General features: G+C 50.5%; 8 protein-coding genes across 8 annotated transcripts; all 8 read left to right on the top strand.

Moving 5' to 3' along the window:
* Positions 1–299: 299 nt before the first annotated feature.
* Positions 300–2,391, top strand: A1O9_12933 (uncharacterized protein; the record flags this gene model as incomplete). The annotated part of the gene is made up of 3 exons (XM_013398143.1): positions 300–386; positions 438–1,315; positions 1,362–2,391. The coding sequence occupies 3 exons, from the start codon at positions 300–302 to the stop codon at positions 2,389–2,391; spliced, it is 1,995 nt and encodes a 664-aa protein (XP_013253597.1).
* A 687-nt stretch (positions 2,392–3,078) lies between these two features.
* A1O9_12932 (uncharacterized protein) lies at positions 3,079–5,161 on the top strand (the record flags this gene model as incomplete). The annotated part of the gene is made up of 4 exons (XM_013398142.1): positions 3,079–4,001; positions 4,052–4,129; positions 4,177–4,423; positions 4,469–5,161. The coding sequence occupies 4 exons, from the start codon at positions 3,079–3,081 to the stop codon at positions 5,159–5,161; spliced, it is 1,941 nt and encodes a 646-aa protein (XP_013253596.1).
* Positions 5,162–5,695: 534 nt separating this feature from the next.
* Positions 5,696–7,081, top strand: A1O9_12931 (uncharacterized protein; the record flags this gene model as incomplete). Its single annotated transcript, XM_013398141.1, has 1 exon — positions 5,696–7,081. One exon carries the CDS (start codon positions 5,696–5,698, stop codon positions 7,079–7,081), a length of 1,386 nt encoding a protein of 461 aa, XP_013253595.1.
* A 689-nt stretch (positions 7,082–7,770) lies between these two features.
* A1O9_12930 (uncharacterized protein) lies at positions 7,771–8,544 on the top strand (the record flags this gene model as incomplete). The annotated part of the gene is made up of 2 exons (XM_013398140.1): positions 7,771–7,920; positions 7,969–8,544. The coding sequence occupies exons 1-2, from the start codon at positions 7,777–7,779 to the stop codon at positions 8,542–8,544; spliced, it is 720 nt and encodes a 239-aa protein (XP_013253594.1). The 5' UTR covers positions 7,771–7,776.
* Positions 8,545–14,140: 5,596 nt separating this feature from the next.
* A1O9_12929 (uncharacterized protein) lies at positions 14,141–15,066 on the top strand (the record flags this gene model as incomplete). Its single annotated transcript, XM_013398139.1, has 2 exons — positions 14,141–14,297; positions 14,357–15,066. 2 exons carry the CDS (start codon positions 14,141–14,143, stop codon positions 15,064–15,066), a joined length of 867 nt encoding a protein of 288 aa, XP_013253593.1.
* An 821-nt stretch (positions 15,067–15,887) lies between these two features.
* Positions 15,888–17,317, top strand: A1O9_12928 (uncharacterized protein; the record flags this gene model as incomplete). Its single annotated transcript, XM_013398138.1, has 2 exons — positions 15,888–16,061; positions 16,115–17,317. 2 exons carry the CDS (start codon positions 15,888–15,890, stop codon positions 17,315–17,317), a joined length of 1,377 nt encoding a protein of 458 aa, XP_013253592.1.
* Positions 17,318–18,661: 1,344 nt separating this feature from the next.
* On the top strand, positions 18,662–21,712 carry A1O9_12927 (uncharacterized protein; the record flags this gene model as incomplete). The annotated part of the gene is made up of 1 exon (XM_013398137.1): positions 18,662–21,712. One exon carries the CDS (start codon positions 18,662–18,664, stop codon positions 21,710–21,712), a length of 3,051 nt encoding a protein of 1,016 aa, XP_013253591.1.
* Positions 21,713–23,100: 1,388 nt separating this feature from the next.
* On the top strand, positions 23,101–26,873 carry A1O9_12926 (uncharacterized protein; the record flags this gene model as incomplete). The annotated part of the gene is made up of 1 exon (XM_013398136.1): positions 23,101–26,873. A coding segment is annotated over one exon (3,771 nt), but the record flags the coding sequence as incomplete, so codon positions are not given.
* Positions 26,874–26,891: the final 18 nt, after the last annotated feature.

The following is a 26,891-nucleotide window of genomic DNA, read 5'->3' as shown; positions in this document are numbered from 1 at the left end:
AAGCTTGGGATGGTTGGTTGAGGGGGCGGGACTTCAGCCACTGAGTTACTTGTTAGGTCCATCGAGGCAGTTTTCGAATGCGCGGGCAACGAAACCACTGCTAGGGGGATCATTAACGGCTCGGGTACAATACCCGCATAATTTTATGGACGCGTATGCTTGCATTCGGATCTAAAGTGTCAATTGCCGATGAGGAGGACAATGATACCTTCCATAGATTTGTTGTTCTTCCCGTGCTGCTGTTATAAGAGCAGCACCTGGCTCTGGCGGCTTCAGAGGCATGAGCAGGAAAAACAACAATGGACTTCGCAAGGGACCTAAAAGGCTCCAAGACCGTTGATATTGGGTTTCGGGGAGTTTCCCTGTCGACTGACCCTCTAGGCACAGTATTACCCACTTTGGTGTCCGTGTTATCGCGTGGCTGACGACTGGACGAGATCCTACAAATAAGTACTTTCCATCCAAAACATGGAATTGTGATTGCAGAACCTTATGAACAGTTTGATGGTACCAAATTTCACGACACACCATATGTCCGCGAACACCGCGGGCGTATGCTTAGGTCTGTTCAGTCCGGTAGTCCTGGATTCGGCCTACGCTTCGAGACCGAAGTCAAGTCTCTTGTAGTCAACCAACATGGGCTTGGGCGGGCGACAATCGTGTACGGAACCAAGTCTGGCCTTGAGATAACGACGTCACTGAGGGTCAGTGAGGATGGAAGGATCTTCCAATCATCACAGATCAAGTCGACCAAGGCCTACCCTATCTCGCTCACATACTCAATTGACTTTGGTATCAGCATCAATCGGGCATCGTATGGTCAATTGACTGAAGGTGGCCCAATTCCGATCCCAAACTCAGAGAACAGAATCGAGGTCCTCGATGCAGGGAGTGTGTTTACTGTTACGAATCCCAATCTAGGTGCTCATCTGCTTGGGCACTTTGAAATAAACGGAGAAGAAGTGTATGTTGGTGCCCACCTCTCAAACCAGACATATATACAGTCACCTGCCAAGGGCAAAATTTCTCAATCAGCTGTCGTGGTCCCTGAATCAACTTTCGAACTGGTGGCCACTTTTGAACTGCGGCCTGGAAGATACACAACTTCGAAGGTCGACCGCCACAGCAGTGTTTTGGACTTGCGTGGTGCACCTAGTTTGTGGTCAACTCCCGAAACACCCGGACGGTTCATTGTTCGCAGGAATCTAGAATACATCCTTGGAAACTGCGCCATACCGTTGTCACATGAGGGGAATGCGGTGTGCATACTCACAGACCACGTTGCCTTACCGCTGGGTTGGATGAGGGACAACTAGTGAGATATCAAACACAACTTCGTGGAGAGAGCTAACTTGATGTAGCTGGCAAGTTCGTTTTCTGATGGAGGTTTATCAGAACTTGGGCAGCCTGGATGGCATGAATGCCATGTCTTTGTATTCTCACCAGATCAAAGACACTGCAAAGGGCCATCTGAATTGGATTTTTCGTCATGCACAGAGGCCGCATGGCTTTTGGCATCGGTCGTACTTAACAACTGGTCGGCCGAAAGACGGACCGGTATTCCAACTTGATCAACAATGCTATCCATTGCTAGAGCTTTGCGACTTCTGGGACACATTCCCAGACGAAACATATTTTGTCGAGGGCATTATAACTGAGGGACTAGTATGTCAAATATTGGATTTGATTGAGTCCAAAGAAGACAAGTCAACTGGGCTCTTTTCGACGGACGAAACACCTGGAGATGATGCGGTTGAATTTCCATTTCATTTCTCAAGTCACATACTGCTTTGGCACACTGCCTCTAGACTGTCGAAGGTGTCCTCACAGCGTTCTCTAGGAACCCAAACATCAGTCAGGTCTGACGCTTTAGCAAAACGTGTGCGCACATCGGCGATGAAGTACTTCTTGACACAGGAGTCAGAGGTGGGACCATCCTTATTCGCATATTTGGTTGATGGCAAAGGCGGAAAGACCTTCTACCACGATGCAAACGATATTCCGACACTCTTCGCCTCCACGTGGGGGTTTGTCAAAACAGATCTAGAAGAGCAAGCCTGGCACAACACTATGGACTTTGGGTGCTCATTGGCGAATGAGGGTGGCTACTATCCTGAAGGACCTTTTGGTGGGCTAGGTAGTGTCCATACTCGCGGACCGTGGACACTCGGCTACTTTCAAAGCTGGAGATATGCGCAAATGACGGGCGATGCCCAGGCAGAGTCTACTGCTTGGCAAAAGATTCTTGGTGTGATGCTGTGGGATGGAACCTTTTCTGAAGCTGTGGATGCTCAAACTGGAGAATGCACAAGCAAAGCCTGGTTCAGCTGGCCTGGCTCGATGATCGGAGCCGGTCTACTGCAGCTAGGCAACAAGGAACGTTATCTCTAGAAAAACCACCATGGGCACCTACAAAGGTGCCTACGGAGTACCTGACCTACATAGGTGGCAGAAGGGAGGTAGGGAGGTATTAGGTAAGCCTTTACATAAGTTGGAAATCTGGCCTAGAAGATGGGGCAGCCTGGTGGTTTCAACTATTGTGTAGGCGTGGAACTTGGATTCGGGAGAACTGCCATATTCGCCGAAGCTTGCACTAATAAATTCCGCTTAGCTACTACTTAAGCGAGCTTGCCTGATCCACGTCTTGAGCCTCCAACCCGACTCTCACGCAAAGGTGCTTTGCTGTTCCGTACAGTCTACACTGGTGATAGATGTTCCCGGGACTACTCGGAAGTGATGGGCTTGGACGTGTGTATGGCCGTCGCTTAGTCACAACGTGCCAATGAGGCCTCACTGCCACGAATACCGATAGCACCTGAAGTTTGTTACCCCACAGCTCTCATGGAACGGCTTCCTGTCAATCCTCGAAGGAGCCGCATTGCTCCTGAATCTAGGAAACGAGTAGTTCAAGCGTGAGTCTCTCTCCAATTTGGGCAAAAACGCTTTGTAACTAACAAGGATCTTCGACTGTCAAGTTGCAATAGCTGTAATATCCGGCGGGCAAAGTGCTCAGGTGGCCAACCATGTGAAAGATGCAGCAAGTCGTCAAGGGAATGTCGATACCCCGTGGCAGAGGAGATGGTCTCCATCCCACGGAGGCAAAAGGAAGCTCTTGCATCTAGATGCGCTTTACTTGAGCGGGCTCTTGCTGAAGCCATCCCTTCCGACCGTGAAAGATTGAAGCTTCTCGAGTATCTACAATCAGCCGATGATCACCAAGCGCAAGCATTGGAGGATGTTGACCAAGAAATTGCTGAGGACGACCAGAATGTCCGAGAAGGCCGTATTCTCCAGGATCCTGATGGCACAGTGCGCTACCTAGGAGAATCTTCTGGCGCCACGTTTCTCAACCACTTACGGGAGTACATGGCGACAGTATTTCCCCTGACATTCGACTCCACTGGCCCGACTGCTTCAAATCCAGACACAGCTTTCATATCTGCCCTAGGCAGATATCAAACTCATGACAGTAGACCCCTGTTAACGTCGAGTGTGGATCCCTTGCTATTACCAACCCAGGAGGAGGCGCTTAATATGTTGACTGAACTGCGTTATTGCGCACAGGATGGCGGCGACACTTTTCAATCAGGCGGCATCTACTATTGGCTCAACCCACAGAGTCTAATGCTGGAGTACCAAGCTTTTCTTGATGCTAATGGTGCGCTCGATATGAGCCCAAACATGGTCCTTGCCAATGCTGCTTTCGCAGTTGCTTGCCAATTGAATCCCCACTGTGCACCTGGTTGGGAATCCGAATATGGCCAAACCTTCTTTGCTCGAGCGAAGAATTCTCTGGGAAGCCCCCTTGATGCATTTGTCGTCAACGATGCAAGCGTCCTAGCTCTGCTAAGCTTCTATCTACTGAACAATAATCGACGCGATCTTGCTTATATTTACGTGAGTGTTGCCATGCATATTCTGATAGTCCATGGTGTTCACCGAGCCTGGATGGTGGATGAGCATGGCAAGAGGCTCTTTTGGACGGTATACATTTTGGATCGGTAAACTCTAGCTCCAAATGATGATGCTACTGAACACTAACACCATCTAGATGGCTGAGCTGTCTAATGGGTAGGCCAGCCCTCATCTCTGATGATGCCATAAAACTAGATCTGCCTCGAGACGCTGGGTAAACAATCGTCTCCTATGTCCGCCAGTGGTTGCTGACTTCGTTAGAGGATTGCCTCCAGCAGCTGGCCTTCGAGCCCACGTTGAACTTGCGAGAGTATCTAATTACATAGTATCGAATGTCTACGACATTTCACGCCATAGCGATGCACCTGTCAAGACAACATTATGCATCCATAAAGCGATGGGCTTTCTGCGATCCTGGCATCAAAGCCTTGTCCCGGTGGTGCAGGATACCGAAGAGAACTTGAAAAGCGACCGTGGTGTCTGTGAACTACATATGGCACACAATCAGGTCAGTATGCTCAAATATGTGAGATGAATTCACTGACCGACTCAGTTGGTCATCCTTACCGTCCGCCCGCTGCTGTTCATCGCCGTCAAGAAAGTGACTGCCGATATGGTGTTGAACGGGCGAGCAACCAACCACGACATCTCTTACCAAAACGAGCTCGACCTCTCTGCTGAGGTCTCAAGACGAAATGTGCATTTATGGCGCAGCTTGTTGAAACTGCCGAGGCCTGCAAGATCATCACACACGAGCATCCACTATCTCTTCAATGCCGCCTTGACCCTACAGCTCTATCAGATCCTGGTGGAAAGTCAAGCACAGGGGGATTATGCAGAAGTCGGATTCGTGATAGCTATCCTAGATGCAGACGACAGCACCAACAAAGAGTATGCAAGAGATTGTTCAAACGTTCTGACAGATCTAAGTTCGCTCATGGAAAGGTTGAAAGGGGTGGATCTATCCAAAGCTGCAGGTCGAGGCGCTATCTCGCGTGGGAATGGCATTGCCCTGCACCCTTTCACCACTGCTATGTCATCACCAAGTGAGGGTACGGGGACTGCGAGTGCTAGCGACTCCCTCAGCCAGTATGCTCACTCGCGAGAGACTAATGATGCCTTACGTCCCGATCAGAGAACGAGCTCGTCGTTTGATTCTCGAGAGACTGCCTACCACGAACTGCTCTCATGGCTGCGTACAGACGAGCTACAGCAAAAATTCGACTTCCCTCACCGCCTGGGATAATGCAAGCTTGAGGCTTCACAGCTAAGACAGTACAGGATGCTGGACTGGCTCCAGATCGATCGACAGATGTCTAATCATGTGGAGCCGGTCGCTGATACATTTTACTTCATCCCCTACGACTGTATTCTAAACTGTGTGTAAGAATGGCTACGTGTGGACGAAAACTCGACGAAACGGTCCAACGGCCGAACTGGCTCACCAATCCGGTTTTTGGCTCACTTTCCGAATGTTCGTCCGGTGTTCGGTAAGCTTGGATTTCTCGACTCCTGCTCACGTGACATCAGCCAACCATTCCTCCGTGCTTACTTGCCAAGGCTTCCAAGCATTGGTGAGAAAGCAACGTCATTATTGGCTGCTTTTCGATCAGGTGCGGTTGGAAAGCCAAGTCCAGGTACCCAGCTATGGCCAAAAAGGAGAATGGTCTAGCATGAGCATAAATACCATAAGTCTGGACATGCCCAGAACTTGAACTCCTCCAAGAATTTTGATAGACAGAAAGCCTCACAGCAACGAAACAACAGGACAATGCAAGACATGACGACCCAAGGCCCGGTGGAAAGGTATATAGTTGGCGTCAACACGGCAAATGTCGAGCTTGCCTTGAGCGCATTTGGATCTGATGCAGAGATAACCGACGATGGGAAAAGCTACAGAGGGGACGGCATTAGATTGTTCGTCGAACATGGAGTCATCGGTCACAAAGCAAGCGTCAAAGTTCTCGCACAGGAGATTCTACCAGATGGACGCACCTACCTTCATGTTTTGATGGATGGAGACTTTGCTGCCGAGTTTGGCATCACGGAACCTTTTGAGTTGTTTCTTGTTTTCACCATCAAGGAGAACAAGATTCAGCATGTAGACATGGGCGACGTGGACCCCAAGAAAGACACGGTTTGGACTGTCTACGCAGCTGGCGCCAATTTGGACGACCCCCTATCATCGATCCGCGTTCGGAGGCGCAACGCACCTCCTCCGAAGGAAGGATATGTCCGCGTCAGGATGCAGGCTGTTGGTCTCAACTTCCACGATATCTTCACGTTGCGAGGCTTGGGAATGCACAAGATAAAATTCCCCATGATACTCGGCAATGAAGGTGCTGGTGTACTCGACGACGGTACTGAAGTTGCCCTCTACCCAAATCTGGGTGATTCAGACTTCAAGGGCGACGAGACCATTGATCCGAAGAGGCACGTTCTGGGTGAAATTGAACAGGGTACGCTCGCGGAGTATATATGGGTCCCAAAACGCAATGCTGTTCCTCGGCCCGGTGGATTGAACGCCCAGGTGGCAAGTGTGATGGGCGTCGCGTGGTTGACGGCGTTTAGAATGATGTTCGTCAAGGCGAATTTGCGGCCAGGCCAAACTGTTCTCGTCCAGGGATCGTCTGGTGGTATGTTTTCCAACCCGTTATTTGTCACCCATACTAATGGAAACTTCGCAGGTGTCACAACCGCCTTGATACAGCTTGGTTCTGCGGCCGGCTATCGCGTCTGGACAACTGGGCGCACAGAAGCGAAACGAGCAATAGCAAAGCATTTGGGTGCCGAACAGACATTCGAGCCTCTCCAAACGTTGCCACGTCTTGTTGATGCCGTGTTTGACACTTCGGGGGCCGCGACCATCAATCATTCAATTGCATCTACCAAGCCAGGTGGCACAGTAGTGATCTGTGGCATTCATTCCGAAGGAGGCGCCACAAAGGTTCCAGTCGATATGTTTCCAATCCTAGTCAACCAAATCAACTTGACAGGCGTCTATACTGGCACAAGAGAGGAATTCGGGGATTTGCTCAATTTCGTGGCCGAAAAGGGAATCAAGCCATACATTGGGCGAGTGCTCCCACTCGAAAAAGCCGAGGAAGGATTGAGAGATATTTATGAGGGAAAGACGCAAGGGAAAATTGTAATTACCATCTCTTGAACATACTAATGGCATGTACAACCCTTTGAGACATGACCACGTCGAATGATACGTGCCAAAGCCTTACACATGTGGGAGTGTCTGGATATGAACCCTTCACCGACTTCACGACGCGTGTCCTCGACGGTAGGAGTGGATGCTGGTTCTGGAGTCGGAGTGAGCCATTTTCACTCATCTGGTCTGTGTGTAAGTACCCCGTAGGCAGAAAAGATATATTTAGTGGTCAGAGGAGGAAGCGGAAATAAAGTCAAGTGATGGCGAGCTGTACAAACCCTGGATAGGGCTGTACAAGGTGTGGTTTGATGTTCGGCAAAGCGTCGGAGAAGAAATGAGTAGGCCTGGCACTTCTATTGCGCTAGACTACAATTATACTAGCGCACCTGAATAGGTCTAGCCTTTGGACACTGGATCGGGCCACGCGATGACCTAATGCAACTCCCTTATCTCTTGACAGTCTTCAACGCGACGTCCTCCCCTAGACTTCGTGCTTCTTCCGGCTTACCACTGTGGATATGAGGTTCCACATGGTCGGCGGTGCATAGACCGATATTTCGTGATATAGAATCGGTATTTCTCTCATACCAGTTATCCGTGGGTTTGCTGTGCTATTTCATGAACTCGATATCTGTGATTTTGGAGATTTTGTGCCTTCTCAACTCGTGAAACAAAAACATCATCATCATCATCATCTGGCAATGTCGCTTTGGACTGGTTTCCCAGCGGGCGTTGGCCAAGGCCAAACTAAGGTATATACACAGCTTCGTCGTCCTCTCAAGTGCCAAGCGAAAGCACATGACTTCGAGAGAAAGCTGTCCCACAAGTTCCAGGTTCCAGAAGAGGTAGGATGATGAACGTACCTTGATGGAGCTTTGCATTGACCTTCTTAGCTTCTCGAGAATGCTTCTGAGGAGTCAGATGAGGAATCGGTGCTTCTGAACATGCCATATGAGATTCTCCTCACCATCTACGACAGTCTGGCCCATGCCCCATCCCAGGTTGCACTAGCTCTAACGTGCAAGCGCATGGCGGTGGTTGCGCGAGATGTCCATCTTCACCTCTCACCATTCTCCGCCAAATATGCAGGGTTTCTGCCAAAGACCGTCTTCGACGTTCCGGAGCTGATGACCCAACTAAAACCATGGATGCCCGCGGAATTGCGCCTCTGCAATCACTGTCTAACCAATCGGCCGTGTACCGAGGAGTACTGGGCCACCATCATCGGCTGCGAAGTGAGCAACTTCTGGATCCAGAAGACGGGATGGAACTTCCACAACGCCAGCTGGCATAAACAGGTTCACGACATTTGCCCTGCTTGTCACGCCTCGTGCTCTCTGAGCGACTATGTCGATTGCGACGGTTGTCGGGCGCTTGGCCGACTGGGTGATGTTGATTGGTCTAGAGTCTCGGACCATTGGCGAAGGAGGACAGAGGAAGAACTTCGCGCCGGCCACTTTGCGACTTGAGACTGTTAGTGAGATGTCGATACTTGGTATCATACAGAGACACGCCATTCATGATTTTTTACTGTTCTTTAATGCTGAGGTGTCGATCGCTTTAACTCGCCAAGGGGTTGACTTTTAATCATCTAATGGAATTCCGGCAAGACCTCGAAGACGCTAATCTGATCTGGTCTCGTATAATCAGTTCGAATACCTTTACCGACGGATCGTTGCCTTTCATTCTTATCCTCACCAATTTCTGTTTCCATTACTTCTAGGGCACTGGATCCAACCGCTTTACGGGCGGCCGCTGTTGGAGATTTCATCACACAGGAAGATGTCGGTCTTGGTAGAGAAGACATATACGTGATGGCGCATGGACAATGGTCCTGAAGCGCTCATGATGAGCAATGACACTGTTTTGAATATTTTTGGCGTTACTGAGATGTGTTTTCAAGGTACAGCCACATGATGCGGGCAATCATAGTGGTATGTTACATACATGTTGTGGACACGGAGCCATCTGACGATGGTATTCCTGAGAGGCAAAGGCAACTTTGAACAGTGGGCGAAGTTACTCCGCCGAGTAGTAACAGGCTGGATTTTGAGGCTCTTTGGATTATGTAGAACTGTGATCAAACTATGAAGTAACATGCATATCAGGATGGACGTTCCATTGCCACCATTCAGTGACTTGAAGGAAGGAGGTGCCTCCGTCACTACCGTGCGTGGGTGAGTTTTACTCTGCAAGATATATAAAATGGACGTCATTGGGAACTTGTACTGCAGTTGGTTTAGTTCGACCGTGACCGGCCCAAAGTGCTTATATAATGCCGCTCAGGTGCAGCTGGCAACAAGCTGGGTGGAGGGCGGGAGCTCACCCGGGCTTGATAGGCCGCGGGATTAATAATCCCGCGCAGGTACGCAAGAGCTCGTACAAAGTAGGCGTGACACGCTCCCAGGCCATCACAAACAGTCATCAGATTTCATGACTATCTTCTGCTTCTCTAACATCTCACGCATTAAATGAAGGACGAGCCAATTGACAACCTCGTCAATATGCCAGACTGACAGCCTACCTGAGTATCAGACCAGGTCAGGGCTCACAAGCCTTCGTCTCAGCTGCGTCTCTTCGCTACCCCTGCAGTCAGTGATTCTTCGCCCGACTAGGCACTTACATTTCCATCGACAGGATTGGGGACGGGATTGAGGACAGATTTGCTGACATATGTGGAAAATCAACATTTCGTTGCCAGTCGCCTTTACTTTGAATGTGTGAGCTTTCAGCAGGAGGATCTCTTGCAAAATGCGGGGCCTCGTCTTCATCAACTATGCAAATGGAGTACATCAAAATGATCTGGAGCAACAGCGTCGGATCTTGTCGCATGCCTCGAGGCAGAAGCAGGTGCATAAGAGCACCGCATTGCTCAAGAAAGACAATAAAGCTGCACGCGTTTTATCAGCACGCCGATCGAAAGATTTACGATGCAAAAATTACCATCCCATCAGGCTGAGCGGCGGAAACTCTTACCAAGACTCGAAAGCGCTTCGATGCCATACGGAATCAAACCCCACATGTGATAATGCCCTGAGTGGGCTAGATCCGTTCGGCGCATTGCCAGTACCAATGAAGATGGCAGGAATGGATGCGATCCTACAATATGGTGCGTCAAAGTGACCGGGAACTCAACACAAGTCCGGAACGCTAAACTAACATGAAAATGTACCATCTCAGTGGTGCACTCGTACGCTGCGACCATTCTGCCAATTCAAAGGCTGCTTGGCTCCTTCAAGGAGACAGCGCAGCAATATTTTTCCTCTGCCCTAGCTAATCCCGAATTCTTTAATGCCATTGTTGCCATGGGCTCGGGTGCCTACGAAGCCAAGATCAGTAGAGCCTACCTGAAGGCACCGTCAGTTCGTGTACTCTATTTTCGTGGTCAGGCCCTCAAGCTGCTATGGAAGAAGCTAGAGGCCGGCGATGACGCGGTTGACGTTGGAACGGTGATGGCAATCATACTCTTGATGGGAATGGACGTTCGGCCTCCCACCCCCCAAAATTCATGTGGACTTCTAGACTGAAATGCCGCACAGATTTCATATACCGAAGTAGGGCCTGTGTTGATGCATAGGGTCGCTCTACGCCAGATTCTCAAGATCTCCCCAGGACCGGGAAGGTGAGAGGGCACATTTTCCTTGGTGCTAAGGGACTTACAGTGGAACAGTCAACTCAAGCCTAGCTGGCGACTGCACAATCCCAAGCTTCACAGCTTCACACAAGAATACCTGTCAGAGTAAGAAGCTTTCCCCATCTAGTTACGTCCAGAACTGAGTCTTGTATAGCAAACTTCCTTCATGGCACCTCGAGCCTGGAGAAACCTTGCTCTCGCCATATCCTATTTCTCGCTGTACGGCGCTCACTTACTTGCACCCTAGCTCATACAAGGACCTCGCGATATATGAGAACTTGCCAACGGGCTTTCAGGCACTAGCAGATCAAGGTGACCTTAGTGTCGAAGTGCTCCAAATAGCTCACCGGATGGCCAAGGTTATTGGCTTTTTGGAAAAGGCTCGCCATCACAGGATCTGCGCTGAGGAGATAGATTTTGCCGAGACGTACAAACCTGAGCACGAGTTCCACGAGTGCATAGACTGCCTACGGCGCATACCACCACTCCAGATTGGGGAAAAGGGCTCCGAAGAAACCGGTAGCACCACGATTGAGCATGTTGTTTGCCTCGCACTCTTGGCCTTTATCGAGTCCGTCTTCGCATGCATGACATACGGCCCATTATTCAACTCGGTACAAGTGAGTCTAGGCGAGGCGTTGCAAACATGTGAGTTGAATGATTATCACGACGACTGCATCACATGGGCTCAGATAGTGGCCGTCTGGGCTCAGTCCATAATCTCAGGCTCAGCAAGTGTGACTTCATTAGGATTTGCCTGGACTGGGTATGGGATGAGCCAACCTTGGGAAGAAATCCAAAGTGCTCTTCAGATGTTCTTACTAACTGAGGAGATGGCTACGACTTGTGAACGAGCTTGGAAAAGAAGGGGAGGGTGAAAAGACCCCCAACTTGCACCATCTCTTCGCCACTCGGGCAAAAGCCCAGAGGCAGATGCTTCGCTGCCCAAGGGATAGATGTCGCATGATGTCTCAGCAGCTGGAGAGATTGATTGTTCACATGCCAAGTGTGCTGTCGGTCTCAGCTCCAACGGAAAGAACTGCTAGCTCGACCACTCTAGTCTGTGCCTCGTGCACAAGTGCAGTAAGAATGACACACTCATTAACTGAAGGTGCGGGTGCATATCCAGGCGTTGACGACAGTTCGTCCGCACCTGACGATCGAGGAGTGAGGAAAGCCCTACGACTTCATTGGAATTCGAAGAATCCATCCAGAATATTGGTCAGGGCATAGGGACCAAAAGAACCATCACAAGGATGAACTTTCCTACCCGCGACTGATTCGGGCAGCTGCTGTACGTCTCTCGAGCGCCTCTAAGCAGAATACGCCGTGACGAAGATGATTTTGAGACTATGTTAGTCTAAAAAAGGGCACGAGCTTGAGCCTGCAAAGGAGGGAGGCTGTCTTTGTGCTACGGTATGAGCGATGAGGTACAGATTGCACACATGGATACCGTTCAGTCACATGGGGGCAGTCACTGAGAGTTGACATCGTGGTTCCCGATCACTGCAGGATCAGTGACATCTACAGTATCTAAATATATACCGAGTACGACAAGGCTGCAGGAAAACATCGTTTAGAAGCATGCACCCTCGACTAATACCCCTGAGTCTCACTACGCCCTTCCAAGGACTCACAAGGATTCAACCCCCAAGTCCTCTCCAGCCGCGTTGCGGATTAGATATTGATTACATACATACCCAGGATGCGTGCGCCAAGTCGCTAAAATACGGTTCGTCTATTCCACATCAATTGAGAGCTGGCTCGGCCGGTATTGTCACAAGAACGTATCAATATACTAAGTAGGCCGAGAACGAGGAATCGAGGAATAGTCTTGTTCTAGTTATCGACACCATAGCATCGACTACAGTCGCATCAAGATGCTGATACCCATACCGTTCGCAGGATTCTCAGCCCTATGAAGTCCTCCAAACGTACGACCCTACAAAACCGACGAGCGCAGTTTCGATATCTGATGATATGTCAGTAAACTACAAGATTGCCCGAGACCGCGGGTCGTAGTTCAACGATACAGTAACTTTCGACGATCTGACCTTTCCGGAATTTCCTCTCGCTATTGCCAATGGCGGTGAAAATCGCAGATGCCATCAATTGGGTTGGTCTTAACGGTCCTGGAGGGGGGAGTTCGGCTCCAGACTCAACATTATTAGGCATAATGGCTCAAGTAGGAGTTATCTGGTCTGCATCGACATGTGTATTCATTGCTTCACTCTGTTCATCGAGCAGCGGGCTGGCCTTTAGTGCTCTTAACACGGCGAAGTGGCAAGGAGACCTCCAAGTATCCAAAACGGGTTTTGTGTAATGGTTAGGAACCTTAAAACTTTCCTTTGTGAAAATGAAATAGGACATGGCCTTCAGAACATAAGGACAAAGCGGTATTCCTACACTGTGAGGTGAGGGAATTTGCTCCATCGGGTGTCGTGGAATGGGCCGGCTTTCCATTCTATCTCCCGTAAGAAACAGCGGATTTGTGTTGTTGCAGATCATGTTTGGTTCGACTCTAACCTTGGTTGCAAAGCAGAGCAATCACATATGAACCTCGCAGCCAGCAACATACCCCGGGAGTAGGCATGGGTTGCAACGATTCTGCACATGCACCGTTCCGGCATTTCTAACGAGTCGCCTTACCACTCCATAAGAGCAATGGTACCTATGAAGGGTTTGAGGGGGTTGACATATATCGCGGAAGTGCCCAGTGCGAGATATGGTTCTCCGTATGAGTGGAAAGAATATTAGATACAACCTACACCAAGGACTCGTCTCATCGAACCCGATTTTGGGTTGTTGTACCGAGTGAGGATCGTGTAAGGAGCAAGAAGCAAAACCGTCATAACCCTATAAACCATACGGAACCTGGTGGTAACTCATTGAGGAATTTCGCAAGACAACCATCTCTTTGCCTTCAATATTAGTTGATACTCTGGAAAATGCCCAGCACTCCCGCACCGAGAATGAGGTACTCTGGAATCGCATTCTCAAAGATACGAGTGAAGTGTGAGAAAAAAGAACAAGGGGACCTGATCTCCAGGCAGCCAGCGCGGGGCCAGCCGGCCGCTTGGCGAACCTAGAATAGACCAAACGAATGCCTGGATTGGCGCGTCATCGACACTCATCTGGCGTTGGCAATTTAAAAACGCACCTCGCGCTAACGCTGACGGTGGTACACATGCGAACGTGCCCGTACTTACCGAGTCCTGCTCCAGCCGGGGACGCCTGATGAGGAAGTCAAAGTGGTCGCTCCCGGTCGTTGTCAGCAATGGATTCTACAAATCTCTATCTCAAGTTTCTTGTGTTACGGCTCTACGCGCGTAGGATAACGGAAGGACGCGACATTGAGATATATTGATTTTGTCTATACGCCTTCGCGTCCTCTGGTCGCCTGTGGACCGCGGAACGCTGCTCAAACCAAAATGAAGTACTCGTACAGCCTCGCCGTCTCTGCGTTGGCGGTCATTGTCAACGCACAATCCGCTCCAGACTTTCCAATTGAGGTGGACGAGCGCTTCAGCGTCATCTGGGCAGACACCACGACCAGGCTGAGTGCTGGTGACCTCGTCCCACGGGATAGTAAGTTGTGTCTGTTCCAGAGTGTTGTGGCCATGGCTAACTCACGGGTTTCTCGATAGGCATCCTCGAAGCCCCCGAGCTCCTCGCACCTAACAATTCCTCTTCCTCGGAAACGTATCTCGTCTTCCTCATTGACCAGGACGTCGTGCCAGAAGGACAGGATGAAAAGGTTGAATTCTTGCATTGGTTCCAGCCGAATTTGGCCGAGTCGGATGATCTCCTCACTGGGCTCCTAGCGATCCAGAATTCCTCAGACTCTTCGAGCGCAACCCTTCCGAGTGCCTCTTATCTCGCACCTACACCTCCCGGCGGAAGCGGTGTCCATAGATATACATTCGTGTTATACTCTCAGCCGGATGACTTCAGGGTACCTGCCACGTATGCGGCGTTCTTCGCGGATGTGCCAGACCTTTCCAACAGACTGCCATTTGACATCGAGAAGTTTGCCGAGGACTCGGGCCTGGGAGAGCCAGTCGCTGCCAACTGGTTGCGTGTCCTGAATGGCACAGCTGAGGAGACGAGCATCGCCTTGACCAGCACTGCAGCCCCCACAACGACTTCATCGGACTCCACCAACACGGCTTCGGCCACGACAACCTCGACATCGAGCGGGTCGTCGACTGGAACGGCCACGAGAACAACTTCGAGTGACACCGCAGCCGCAACCGCAACCGGCAATAGCGCCGGAATGATGGACGCGCGCGGCAATCTGAAAGAGTTGGTATTTGGCCTTGCTTTCGGCCTGGTCGGCATGGGATTGTGGCTGTAAATATACGGACAGTATCATCGTGTATATCGAATTCTGCACAACCAGACGGAATAATGGGAATTTGACTTACATCTAATATGCACCAATTCTTGAGCAATACACCGAATATCAGGGGTGGGGTTAGGCTCCAATCCACTATCGCATGGCCGTACCTGTACTTGACATGATGATGTTCCGCCATGGGTGCGGCAGCCGCGGGGAGACAAAAACTGCAACACGTATTCGGGTTGTGGTTGTATTATCGAGTGTGTCATGGCCAAGTTTGATCAGCAGCCCTGGCCCTAGCTCCGTCATCTTCGCACCTTTCCCATGACTATACGCCTAGAATATTCTGACGGATGAGTCCTGCTGTAGAGAGATCTCTGCGCTGCACTGCGCTGTGCGAGTTCTCCAAACTTGAGAGGGAAGGAAGCAAGTTATACACAAAGGTGGAGACTGTTCGGGAGCCAACACAGATATTCTTCAAATGACTCAAACATCTGGATTTCTACTGCGAGCTTTGGCCATTCGATCTCTGTCAGACAAGCGACCTCGGCTGGCACTTTGGGATTCCGCCAATCAAACTGCCCAGAATACGGGAGTTTCCGCATTGAGGAGATGATGGTCTGAAGCAGTAAAGTCTATCCCATCCTCAGCATTCGCGCCATACATCCATTATTCGGGAGCCTAGAGCAGAAAAGGTAGATATCGTATTCCTTCCCTCAATTTCTTCGCTGTGCTGTCGAACGCTAGGGTTCACTGTAGCAAGGCATGCCATCCCAAACCAGGCGAAGGCTGGCCCCAAACCATGACAAGAACATCGTCCACCAATGTCCAGCATCATGGCGCCACAGATGAGCAAAAGGATATGCAAATGGTCTTTAGAGTTCCACTCCGCGCGAGCAGCAAAGTCCCACGGACGCAAGCCGGTGCAAATGTCTTTCATGGACGAAGGTCGCACCGGAAATCACGGCTCGGCTGCCGTCAATGCAAGCTCAGGCGGATCAAGGTACGAGGTTTGAGATCCTGCCAGTTGAGAATGCTGTGCTAACCGACTTTCGTGCTCCAGTGCGACGAAGAGAGAGACGCTGGCTGTGGGAATTGCCGATCTCGAAGCATGAAGTGCGACTTTGATCAGACTGCTTTCCGTGAGACAACATACATGATTCTTCCGAAGCAGGGTGGACGTAGAGACGCACCGACACCTAGGCCTAGCGTATCTGACAGTGCAGTCATGGGCTTTCGAAGTAATTCACCTCTTAGTCCACTCCGTCCGGCCCTCTTGTCGATGCCAGCGTTTCTGGTCACTGCTGACCTGCCAGAGTCCATGACCCCTTTCATGCACACATTGCAGCACTTTGACAGCAACACGTATTCCTCAATGGGCTCAGACATGGGCCAAAAGATCGTTAAAACTTGCGTGTATACGATCGCCATTGAGACCCCTCATCTGATGCATGCCTTACACGGCGTGGCAGCTACGCACTTGGGGCACCTACTACCTGCTTCTCAACATCCTGTCCAGAACAATCAAAGCAAGCTTGCAGCGGCCTACCACTGGCAGAGATGCATACAACTGTTCAGAGCTGAGCTGCAGGCCGGCCCTACCAGACAAAATATGGATGCCTTGATTTCGACTATTATGTTGATCGCCACTCATCAATTTATGCTGTCTGAACCATGTCCAGACCTAAGTCAGAGTTTTGTTTTTGCCCCTGCGGATCAACGAGAGGCGCGTCTCACTTGGCTATTCATCGCCTCTGGATTTCAAGGATTGTGGAGTGCTCTAGGAGACAATATTGAATATTCGGTTTGGTTGCCTGTGCTCCAGGATTCCGATCTCAAAAACTTCAAATCCCGGACTCTCATGCAGCCTTCTGGAGATGAGACACACGATCTCTTTCTTGAATTGTGTGAGGCGGAGACAGCCACCACCGCAGAAGAAAACCCGTATTATCCAACACTGGAGTCCTTGTTATATCTTCGCCGCATGAGCCCCAGCAAGAACGCGTTCAACAAGTTGGTCAACTTTCTGGGCGTAATCGATCATAAACTCCATCGTCGGTTGATCATCAGAGATAAAAGAGCCCTCCTCATCCTGGCTCATTGGTTGGGCCTCATGTGTGAGATTCAGCAGTGGTGGATTAGTGGTAGAAGTCAGGCTGAATGTCTTGCGATTACGACATTCCTCATGGATGATCCCGACATACGAGTCAGGAAACTTCTGGAATATCCGGCTAGGATCGCGGGCATTGCCGCTCCAACATCGTAAGATGGATCGATCCATTCTACTGTTTCCAATCGTTTGAATAGAAACGACGTTGGAGGTGGATCTTTTCATCGACCTCAAGCGGCCACCGACAGACCTGGCATCTTTTCAGTCGCAGAAGCCGAACTCAATTTCCAGTTTGTCAAGACATTTTTGAGTCTCTACGGAATATCATATCGATCATTCTCGCCGCGGCAACGAAGAGATGTAGGCCTACCTCGGGTCGAAGGAGATGTTCGTGGAAGTCGCCACTCCGGAATCTGAACATACCTCTTCTCTCGATGCCAAGCACCACACAGTGCCACTGGTTCGCACAAGTAGCCCTCGGTGGCCTTGATTTGAAGATATATTCACCATATGCCAATCTGGCTGGTGGGAGGGGATGTAAAGGCTGCGTGCTTGTTCTTGGGAAAGAAACTTTGAACCTTGAGCAGTTGCCTTCGTCTCGGAGTTCTGGTTGGGATGAATGTCAGCTGGGTGGCGTTTGAATAGTGCTCTCGGAGTCATTGAATTTCATACAAGTCATAACTCATGGCTCAAGCCGAGGTTCGTCCACCTCCATCTGTATTCCACAGAATTCGTTAAGGGTTTATTTTGATCTGGATAGTATGAGAGAATCGTATAGACGAGATCAATTTCCTTCCAAGCCCCTTAGACACACGAGGTACACGTAGTGCAGACGCTGCCAACTGGTTGAACTAGATAGTTAGATTGGTATCGTCGCCAAGGCATTGCCCTTTGAAAGAACTGTTGCAGACGCCATAGGCATTAGACATGAGTTGGAACATATTAGGCCCATCTAGACGCCTAGGAGTGCTCGTAAGAGGTGGGCCCAGGCCCAATAGGTCGTCGAACAGTTGTGGGGAGTAGGGATGCCGAGGGATGCCGAGGGGCTGCTTGGGGCTTAATTTTAGTGGCAGCCTAGAATGGGCTCTAGCCCAGCTCTGGGGGAGGAAGTTAAGGGCGGCTCTGGGTGCCCCCGGTGCCGGTTAGGTGGCGAGCTTACCCAAAGCTATAAGGCAGTTACCTCTGGGTGCCTAAACTGTCACTCCCCCAAACTCTGTCATGTTTAATTTACCGCGCCTGCATCAGAATCCTGTGGAGTCACATGATGAGCAGTGACTTCTTTCTTCTGCCTGCGCCTTTCGAGAATCAACCACTTTACACTCCGTCACCAGCACTCGTAAGGCGAGTCTCGACAGCCTCACCTAAGTGCATTGTTGACACTACTACTGCCTGCTATCTAACGTCCATCTTTATTCCTGTGTTCGTATTTAGCAGCTGAATTATGTGTTCGCAGTCTATCTCTAAACTACCCATCGGCTGTATCCCAGGACAATCCACATCATGGCCACGCCGCCCATAACCTCTCCCTCTCCCTCCCCATCTCCCTTTACAACGGCATCCATACCGACACAGCCAGAATTGCCAGTCGATCTTTCGGCCTTTGAGCTGCTAATCACTTGCAATCCTCCCATCCTCGAGTCACTCCTCGCGCAGCTGTCGACCGCGTCCATATTCTACCTCTACCAAACTTCACCATTCTTGAGAGACTTCTTCTGTAGATCTCCGACCTCCTGGCGATATATATCCTGGCGTCTATATCAGCCTTCCGTCTCCACTGCTGTGGCCACGAATAATAGTACCGGAGTTGGTCCACGCCAGTCTAGTAATTATGCACTCGACCAAATCCTGCTCAACGTCATCAATCCGTTCAGCACAAGATTGGTCAGCCTCGAGCTGGACAACACAGCGGTTAGCGGCGCAACATTGACTTCTACCGTTCTCGTCTTAAGGAGAGACACGTTGACCCATGTCTCTGTTCGTGGATGCAAGAATGTCTCCCTCAAATACCACATCAACCCGTGGCTGCAACTCCACGCACTGGCACGCGCTCGTGAACCTCCACCCGCCCGTGGCTCTCCACCTTTCGGACAACTTGCACTGAAGAGCTTGTACACCTACAGATGTCGCCATCACAGAAGAAGACCATATCTTCCCAGTAGCCTGGCGCGCAAAGAAAGTGACTCCGAACCCACCCACGAACTCGTGCTGACATGTCACAAACTGGGTATATGGACCGACACCGCTTGGTGCACCACACCCGGTGCACGTTGTTATCGTCGTCGGGGATATGTCAAAATGCGGATGCCACAGGATCCACGGGAAGTCTGGGTGGTCTATGATCGACTTTGGCGAAGTAGGAATTGGCTTGGCCCTACAGAACCCCCGAGAGATTCTTCCAATTCACCCGAAAAGAAAAGAAAGCGTGATGTTCGAAGTTGGGAATTCGATGAAGAAGCCATCAACGGAGAACCCGTCGGTACAGGCCCGGAAGCAAAGGCCACCCCGGCACATCTACGCCAGTCTCACCGGAAGTTTGTTGAGAACATCGCCTGTCATAATTGCTCAGCTGAGATTCTCGAAAGGTGCGAACAATGCTCGGTCATGATGCACTGTGCTGGTTGTCGAAAAACCTTGTGTGCCAGTTGTGCTTTTGACAGACCCTACCTACGTAACAAAAATGCTGCGGAAGAGGACAGGAACAAGTTCTGGTGGGCGCCCGGCTGCGCTGTATCTCCTTGCTCTATGCAAGACCAGGATTTGCCACCTCCCGGTGCTCCTAATGGGGCTCAAGCGGTCAACTCCAATGCCCTTCCCAACATCAAGTTTAAGTGGTGTTGTACTGAGCCTGTGTTCTCTGGAGGTGGTGGGATAACATTTGGAAATAGCTCACATCGAGAGACGGATCAAATACGTGCCGCACCTCTACCACCTGGGCATGGCTGGGAAGACCCTGAGTTCACCATTGATCGAACAGAGGCAGACCTGATTGAAGATCCTACATTGCCTAGCTTGTCTCGACAAAGAAGTACAGGCGATGGTCTAGGTGGCCGATGGTCCTCTATAGACGGACTGTTTCGTACGGCTGGTTCATTAAGTTCGGGAGAACACCCTTCGGCCTCTGTCCCACGGGTGCTGTGCGACGAATGCTACAGCTCAGATCATTGGAAGCTAAAGTGTCAAGCGTGTTTCACGTCATTATGCCTCAAACATGACATCGGAGACCGTGTCAAGGCCCGGGTCTGTGGCTTTAAAGATCTTGCTGTTGAGAAGCAAGAATACAAATCTCGACAAAAGGCGATAAAAGTGCTGGCTAACCTAATGCGACAACGCAAGGAGAAGGTGTTGGCTAAAGGGTACACTGATGCCCCATCATCAGGCTCAGTCATTGGCAGCACAGTGCCGCAGATCTTTCTTGCACCAAATATCGCAACAATGGCGCCCAGTCCAAATACCACGGCGGCGCCTTTCACAACTGAACAACCCACCATGGTCTTACAAGAGACTGCAGCGGAGATGGAAAATCTGCTTAGAAGCCTTCATGCGCCTATTCCTGAGTCTGAGGTCCCGCTCCGACCAAATTCACCAGCATCCAACAGTTCTGGTGCTGTTTCCAGGTCGAGCTCACCCACACCATCCACTCACTCGAATCCACCTACTCCAGAACCCAGCTCAGCCCCTCGCCGACCCCCAAGGCATGAAATGCCACCGATCCCGCGCTGGCGTGGGTGCCAGTCCTTTTTTTGCCCAACGACGCGTGCTCCCGGCGATCATCGGCGCCGCTGCACCGCAGTGATGCGACAATGTGTTGAGTGCAAAATCCACATCTGTAGTAGTTGTACAGATGCCTTCGAACCCCCATGTCCCTGCAAGGGTTGTCGTGCTCCGCAAACGCAGGACGAGCCTGCTTCGCACATGGCAGCTCCTGCAAATGCCTCAGAGACACCGCTTTTCTTCTGCCCAAATTGTAGATGGCATCGAATGGAGGTAGGCAAATGCAAGAAAAAGTCGGATGCCTTTTTCTCGGCGCAGTCGTTATCATTGAGGAAGATGAGAAAGAAGAAGGAGAAAATGCGTAAACCTATTGAGGAAAGACGAGCAAGCAACAATATGTCAGGAGGGTCCTCGAGCGCCGAGGAAGCCATTGACGGGCTTGTCGAGTTTTTCACTTGCCTCAATATCCAACTTCAAGGTATCCAAGCTCAAGAGAGCAGTGAATCCAACCCTGCTGGTTCTGCATCTGACGATCCCAATAATTATGCTAGCCAAAATGATATTCAAGAGTTGGAAGACATGGGTGCTCTGGCTCGAGACTTGATACTTCGGATCCAAAGACTTAGAGATCAGTTCATTCCTGGTTCTCTTGCAGCGCGGGCTTTGCCTGACATACGACTTCAGGATGGAGCTGAATCTGCCGAAGCCATGGCTGCTATTGTAGCTCTCGGTGGTGATGAGGCCGATGACGCTTTACCTGAGACGATTGGTACGACCGAGGTTGATACCGATGAGCTCCCTGCTGATGAAGCAGCACAGCATGAGTCGGGTACGGATTAAGATTGGTGATGCAAATTAGGGTGACACGTCTGGCGATACACACGACAATTTCCTTGCCTGATTGTTGATACTCGAGGCAGACTATTAGCCAGCCTTGTACGACGATATGTGACTATGAACGCATCTACACTACTATGGCGTTCTTGTTGAAGCGGAGCCATGAAGTCTTCGCTTGGATTGGCGATAAAGCAGGCATGACTGGGGAGCGAGTGTCTCGGTTTTCGGGTTGCATCGCTGCTGGCGCTGGGACACTAAGAAACTTTGGTAATATTTACTTACGTACGAATGACAATGGAAGCCTTTCTAACACAATATTTTTGTTTCGAACTACCCGGTAGCCTGGACGGGCCGAATTAAATCCTGCAGCCCTGTTCATAAAAAAGGAGATTTGCGTCTAGGTCGGAATCAGAAGTACATTTTTTCGCTTGCCTGATCCAGCGATCAACATGGGGTGCTCTCACGTGACCCTTGTTCACCGGTTTGCACGTGTTCCGTATTGTGCGGGATCGGAGTCGGTACTCGAAACATACTTTTCGACTCTTCTAGATAATCTGCCCGGAAAACCGTGCAAATCTACTGGAAGTTGTTTCCTTGCTTTGATTTCTATGGAAACCCCTACATCAAGTTTAGTCCAGAGTTTCTGTGTTCATGGACGAGTACAATAGAAACACGACTTCTGATCTTGAGAGCACCACAACGATATTGTTTTCTAGCCTAGCCCATGTTCGTATCATGCCGCATTTGTTGGCGGTTATCGAGATGGGCTTCCAGGGTGCCACAGGCCCAGACCATGATACAAAACCCCTGGCGTAAGTAGGCCCCGATGTGGCTGTAATAAAGCCTCGTGTTCCCAAGCGTGGTAACATCCTATCAGGCTGGCCAGTCTTAGTGTCAATTTACGGCTGTTCAACCTTGGCACCACACGCTTGAGGGAATGGTTCCACGATCCAGTTCAGCTCGTATTGGTCGTCTCAGGAACATGCCTGCGTTGGTACTGCTCGAAACAGAGCTATCGGAGTGGCTGATGGTACTCGCCACTGGCCGGACCAGTGAGCGCTTAACTCTCACACGGAAATGCAGTTTTTACTTTCGTGTTTATGCACTGTGCAGGCAAGGCTTGTCCCTGAGGCTGTTGCGAAAAGGGGCGCGTCGTATACGAGGTATCAACTCCTTCCCTGTTACACCAGTCGAACTCTAAGGGCACCAAATTATAACATGGCTCGAAGAGCCCCAAAAGACCGTCATGATCGACTACGTGGGACTTTTGCACTTCATTGTGTTTTTGCAGCGTGGCATGCTAGCAAAGACGCCGATCCATCGTGCCCTTCGGTGAGGCCGGTCCATTTTCTGAAGTACAGCCTTTCGCTTTTCTCGTCACCTTTCACAGGATGCCAGCGGCCTTCCATCGGCTGCAGGACCGCGGCGGGTCGCAGAAGGACAAGAAGAAAAAGCCCTACAAGCCGTTCATGACCACGACGCCTGTTCTGCTGATCTTCATTGCCGTTGCTGTCGCCTGCGTGATTCTCCTTCAGAAAATTGTTGAGAGTGGAAGCCCACTGCACGATCGCTATGACGAGGATTCTCAAAGCCAACGACAGCAAAAGCGAGACGGGCCAAGTCCCAGTTCGCCCAGAATCGTGGCTGCCCTCCACCCGAGACAAGCCAATTCCTCAACGGCATCGGCTCCGGCTACAACTGTTGCTGCTGCTTCCTCGACGACCTCTTTCTTTTCGACTACCACTAGTAGTACTGAGGTCGAGGTCGATACCTTCTCTTCGACTACCATAGCGACAAGCAGTTTCGAAGTCGAAATTGATACTTCTTCTTCCACAACCCTCCCACCAACGACCTCGACATCAACGACGCCTGTAACATTGACTACCACCACTACTTTGACAACAACGACTAACCCCCCCACCCTGACCACGACCTCTTTCACCACAACTCCCTTTTCCACCACAATTTCGATTTTGACTACAATCTCGCCACCACCATCGAGCCCAGTACCAGGACTTGTTTGCGACTTGGAGGTTGATGCCTACTATATCCAATCCGCCGAGACTCTTATATCGAGTCTCGACCTCGGTGACGGGTCATCAAATATGACTATCTGCTTGGACTTTTGTATCACCAACGTGGGTAGCTGTCAGTCAGTGGTCTATGAATTTCCGGAGAACAAGTGCTATTTTTTCCAAGATACTTTCCAGACTTTCAATCTGGGTGGCGCCTATGATGTTGAGACTGCCACCGATCCAGATAACCAATACTTCTTCTCGGATTCTGGATGCTATAATGCCACAATTGGGGAGGAGGATCCTCCCAGTTCCACGACATCGTCTCCTACGACTCTCACTACTAATTCTACAACGTCTTCTTCCGCAACTTTCACTACCAGTTCTACGACTACCACGCCCCTGACTACCACCACCAGTCTAAACACAACCACCACCATTCCTTTCACGACAGACACTACCACAACCACGTCGCTGACGACAAATACCACCACTGTTACGACAACTACTTCTACCAACACGACCTCAACGACTACCTCAACGACGAGCTTAGCGCCAACAACTTCCACCCTCACCACGACTACCTCACAAACCACGACTACCTCACAAACCACGACTTCAACTCTCACAACTACCTCACAAACCACGACTTCAACTCTCACAACTACCACTACTACCTCGACAATCTCTTCAACGACACCACCATCTTCACTGACAACCACCACTACCACACTTGTAGTCATTGCTGTACCCGATACTACCACTTCAGATCTAGTGACCACGCAAAGTGTTAACACATCGACTACCTCGCCAGCTGCTGAGATACCTACTTCTATAATCACTTTCACAACTACACCCACCACCACAGATCCTAGCACCACTCCCATTACTGAAAGCACAACATCAGGCATAATTGAAGTGGAGGATCCATCAACAACGCCAGACGTGTCTACTTCTCAAGCTGGGATCACTGATGATGATGTCCCTGCCACTACGACATCACAACCAACTGAAGTTACTGCTGATGATGCCCCTGCCATCACAGCATCAGAGCCAGCTACTACCATCTCCACCAGTGCTGATGCTACTAGGACGACCGATATCGAGCAGACAAGTGAACCATCTAATAGCGCACAGACTGCCAGTGCTACTCAAGCACCTGCTGAAAGCACGGCAACTGACACGACGGACCCTGCTGTTACCATTCAGGCATCAGAAACTGGTACTTCGACTGCATCCGCGACGGTGAACAGTGCCAGTCCATCTGCAACCGACTTACAAGCCGCTGCAGCTGTGCCTACCCAGGCGCCCGAGGATTCTACCGCAGGAAGCAATATTGCTTCAGCACAGCCGTCAATTCCTGCCACAGTGCTGCCGGCATCGACTGCGGCTTCTCAACTGCCAGCAGCTGCAAACAGTGCAAATCCAACTCTGGGTACTTCGGTGTCGGGCGTCAGCTCTGTGCCAGACCAGACTAATAATACCAGCCCATTAAGTGCTAGCGACAGTACAGCAACGAGCACACAACCGTCCGATACTGGGAGTGTGTCGATTGTCGCTGTTGCTTTGTCTAACGATCCGGCTGCAACGGCAACTGGGGCAATTTCTGGTTCGGCTTCTGGCGGCAATGGGACTGGATCAGGGTCCGGTTCTGATGGCGCCGGAGGTGGCGGTGGCGGCGGCGGCGGATCGGGATCAGGTGGAGACACTGTGCATCCTATCTCCGACAGTAGCCCTTTCGTGCTCACTCTACCAGCCCCAGTTACAGACACAACTATATACGCGGCAGTTTTTGTTACGGTCACCATGTCTGTACTATTCAAGAGCTTCTGGTGCGTTGTCTTCGCTTCAGCCAAGATGATGGAGCCGTTCTATCAGCTGTCGAGGGAAGCCTCAAAGGTCACAGCGGAGGCGTCAGTCCTTCGCCAGTATCTACAAGCTGGAATAGAGTTTCGCGATTTGAACCCTATGAACAAGCATTGGGTCATGTTCCTGACTACGATCGTCAGCATTTTACTCAGTGTTCAAGCTTCAATAGCATCCGAAGCGATGACTGTTCAAGCCGGTGCCACTTGCGATACTCAAAATGGTACTAAGCTTTGCGATCCTGTGTGGGTTGTCAACTATGCTGTGGTTCGTGGGCTCCAAACAACCTTGTGCATGACTGCAGTCTTTATTGCAATACTAGTATGGTTGAACTGGAACCGACCAAGTGGTCTATTCACTTACCCTTGTAGCATTGCTTCGATGGCTTCGCTGTTGAGTAATTCGGAAGACGATGTGGTTGACATTCTTCGAGGAATTCACCCAGATGCTAAGGACTGGGCCGTCAAGAAGATGATGCAAGGAAAATCATTCTCCTTCAGACGAACCCATGTACGAGCAGAGTCTAACATCCTTGGCATTTCCGTTGAGAGAAATGAATATGAGCCACCCTCGCCCGCTCCGCAAGCTGCAACAACCTCACGTTCACTAGGAGATGGTGTTGATCTGACCGGATTTGCAAGCGGTGCACACGTCCCTGGATCTTGGCTTGATCGTCTCCCTTGGGGCAAAGGCTATATTATAGTGATCACACTTCTCCACATGGCGCTGTTCGGTGTTATCCTCTCCTTCGTTCTCGCCGGCAACGACATCTATCAAGTCAACCTTCTTGGAGAGGACGGAACGAAACACTTGACCGCTGTGAGATGGGAATTCCTGGATGGCACAAAATTTGGACCTCGTTTCTTCATGACGTTACTCGTCTCTTTCCTGTTTACACCATTCTGGGAGCAATTCGAACTAGCTGTTCGCGTCATGGTCCCCTACCGCCGCCTTCGAAAGGGAAATAAACAAGGTCGTCATCTCCTCACAATGTACCTCCACGGCGTGCCTTTCACATCTTTCTTCAAAGCCCTCCGACACAAGAACTGGTATCATGCATTTATTGCATTCACCACTGTACTTTCTTACGTGCTTCTGGTCCTGATCGCCGGCGTTCCGTACAACTATGGACAGATCAAGAACGTGTCATTCTACAGCTCACTCGTCAGCGTGGTGATCCTGGGCATCATGATCGTGGCCATGATATCTCTGGTGTTTTGGCAGATGGGAAACCCCAACATGCCGAGGAGGCCTGACACGTTGATCAACACCTGGCTGTTGATGTGCGCGAGTGGGTTTGT

Source organism: Exophiala aquamarina (genome assembly GCF_000709125.1).
Source record: "Exophiala aquamarina CBS 119918 chromosome Unknown aczIA-supercont1.34, whole genome shotgun sequence".
In the NCBI taxonomy this organism is placed as follows: domain Eukaryota; kingdom Fungi; phylum Ascomycota; class Eurotiomycetes; order Chaetothyriales; family Herpotrichiellaceae; genus Exophiala; species Exophiala aquamarina.
Note: the sequence above shows the minus strand (reverse complement) of the source record. Positions and strands in the feature narration are given on the sequence as shown.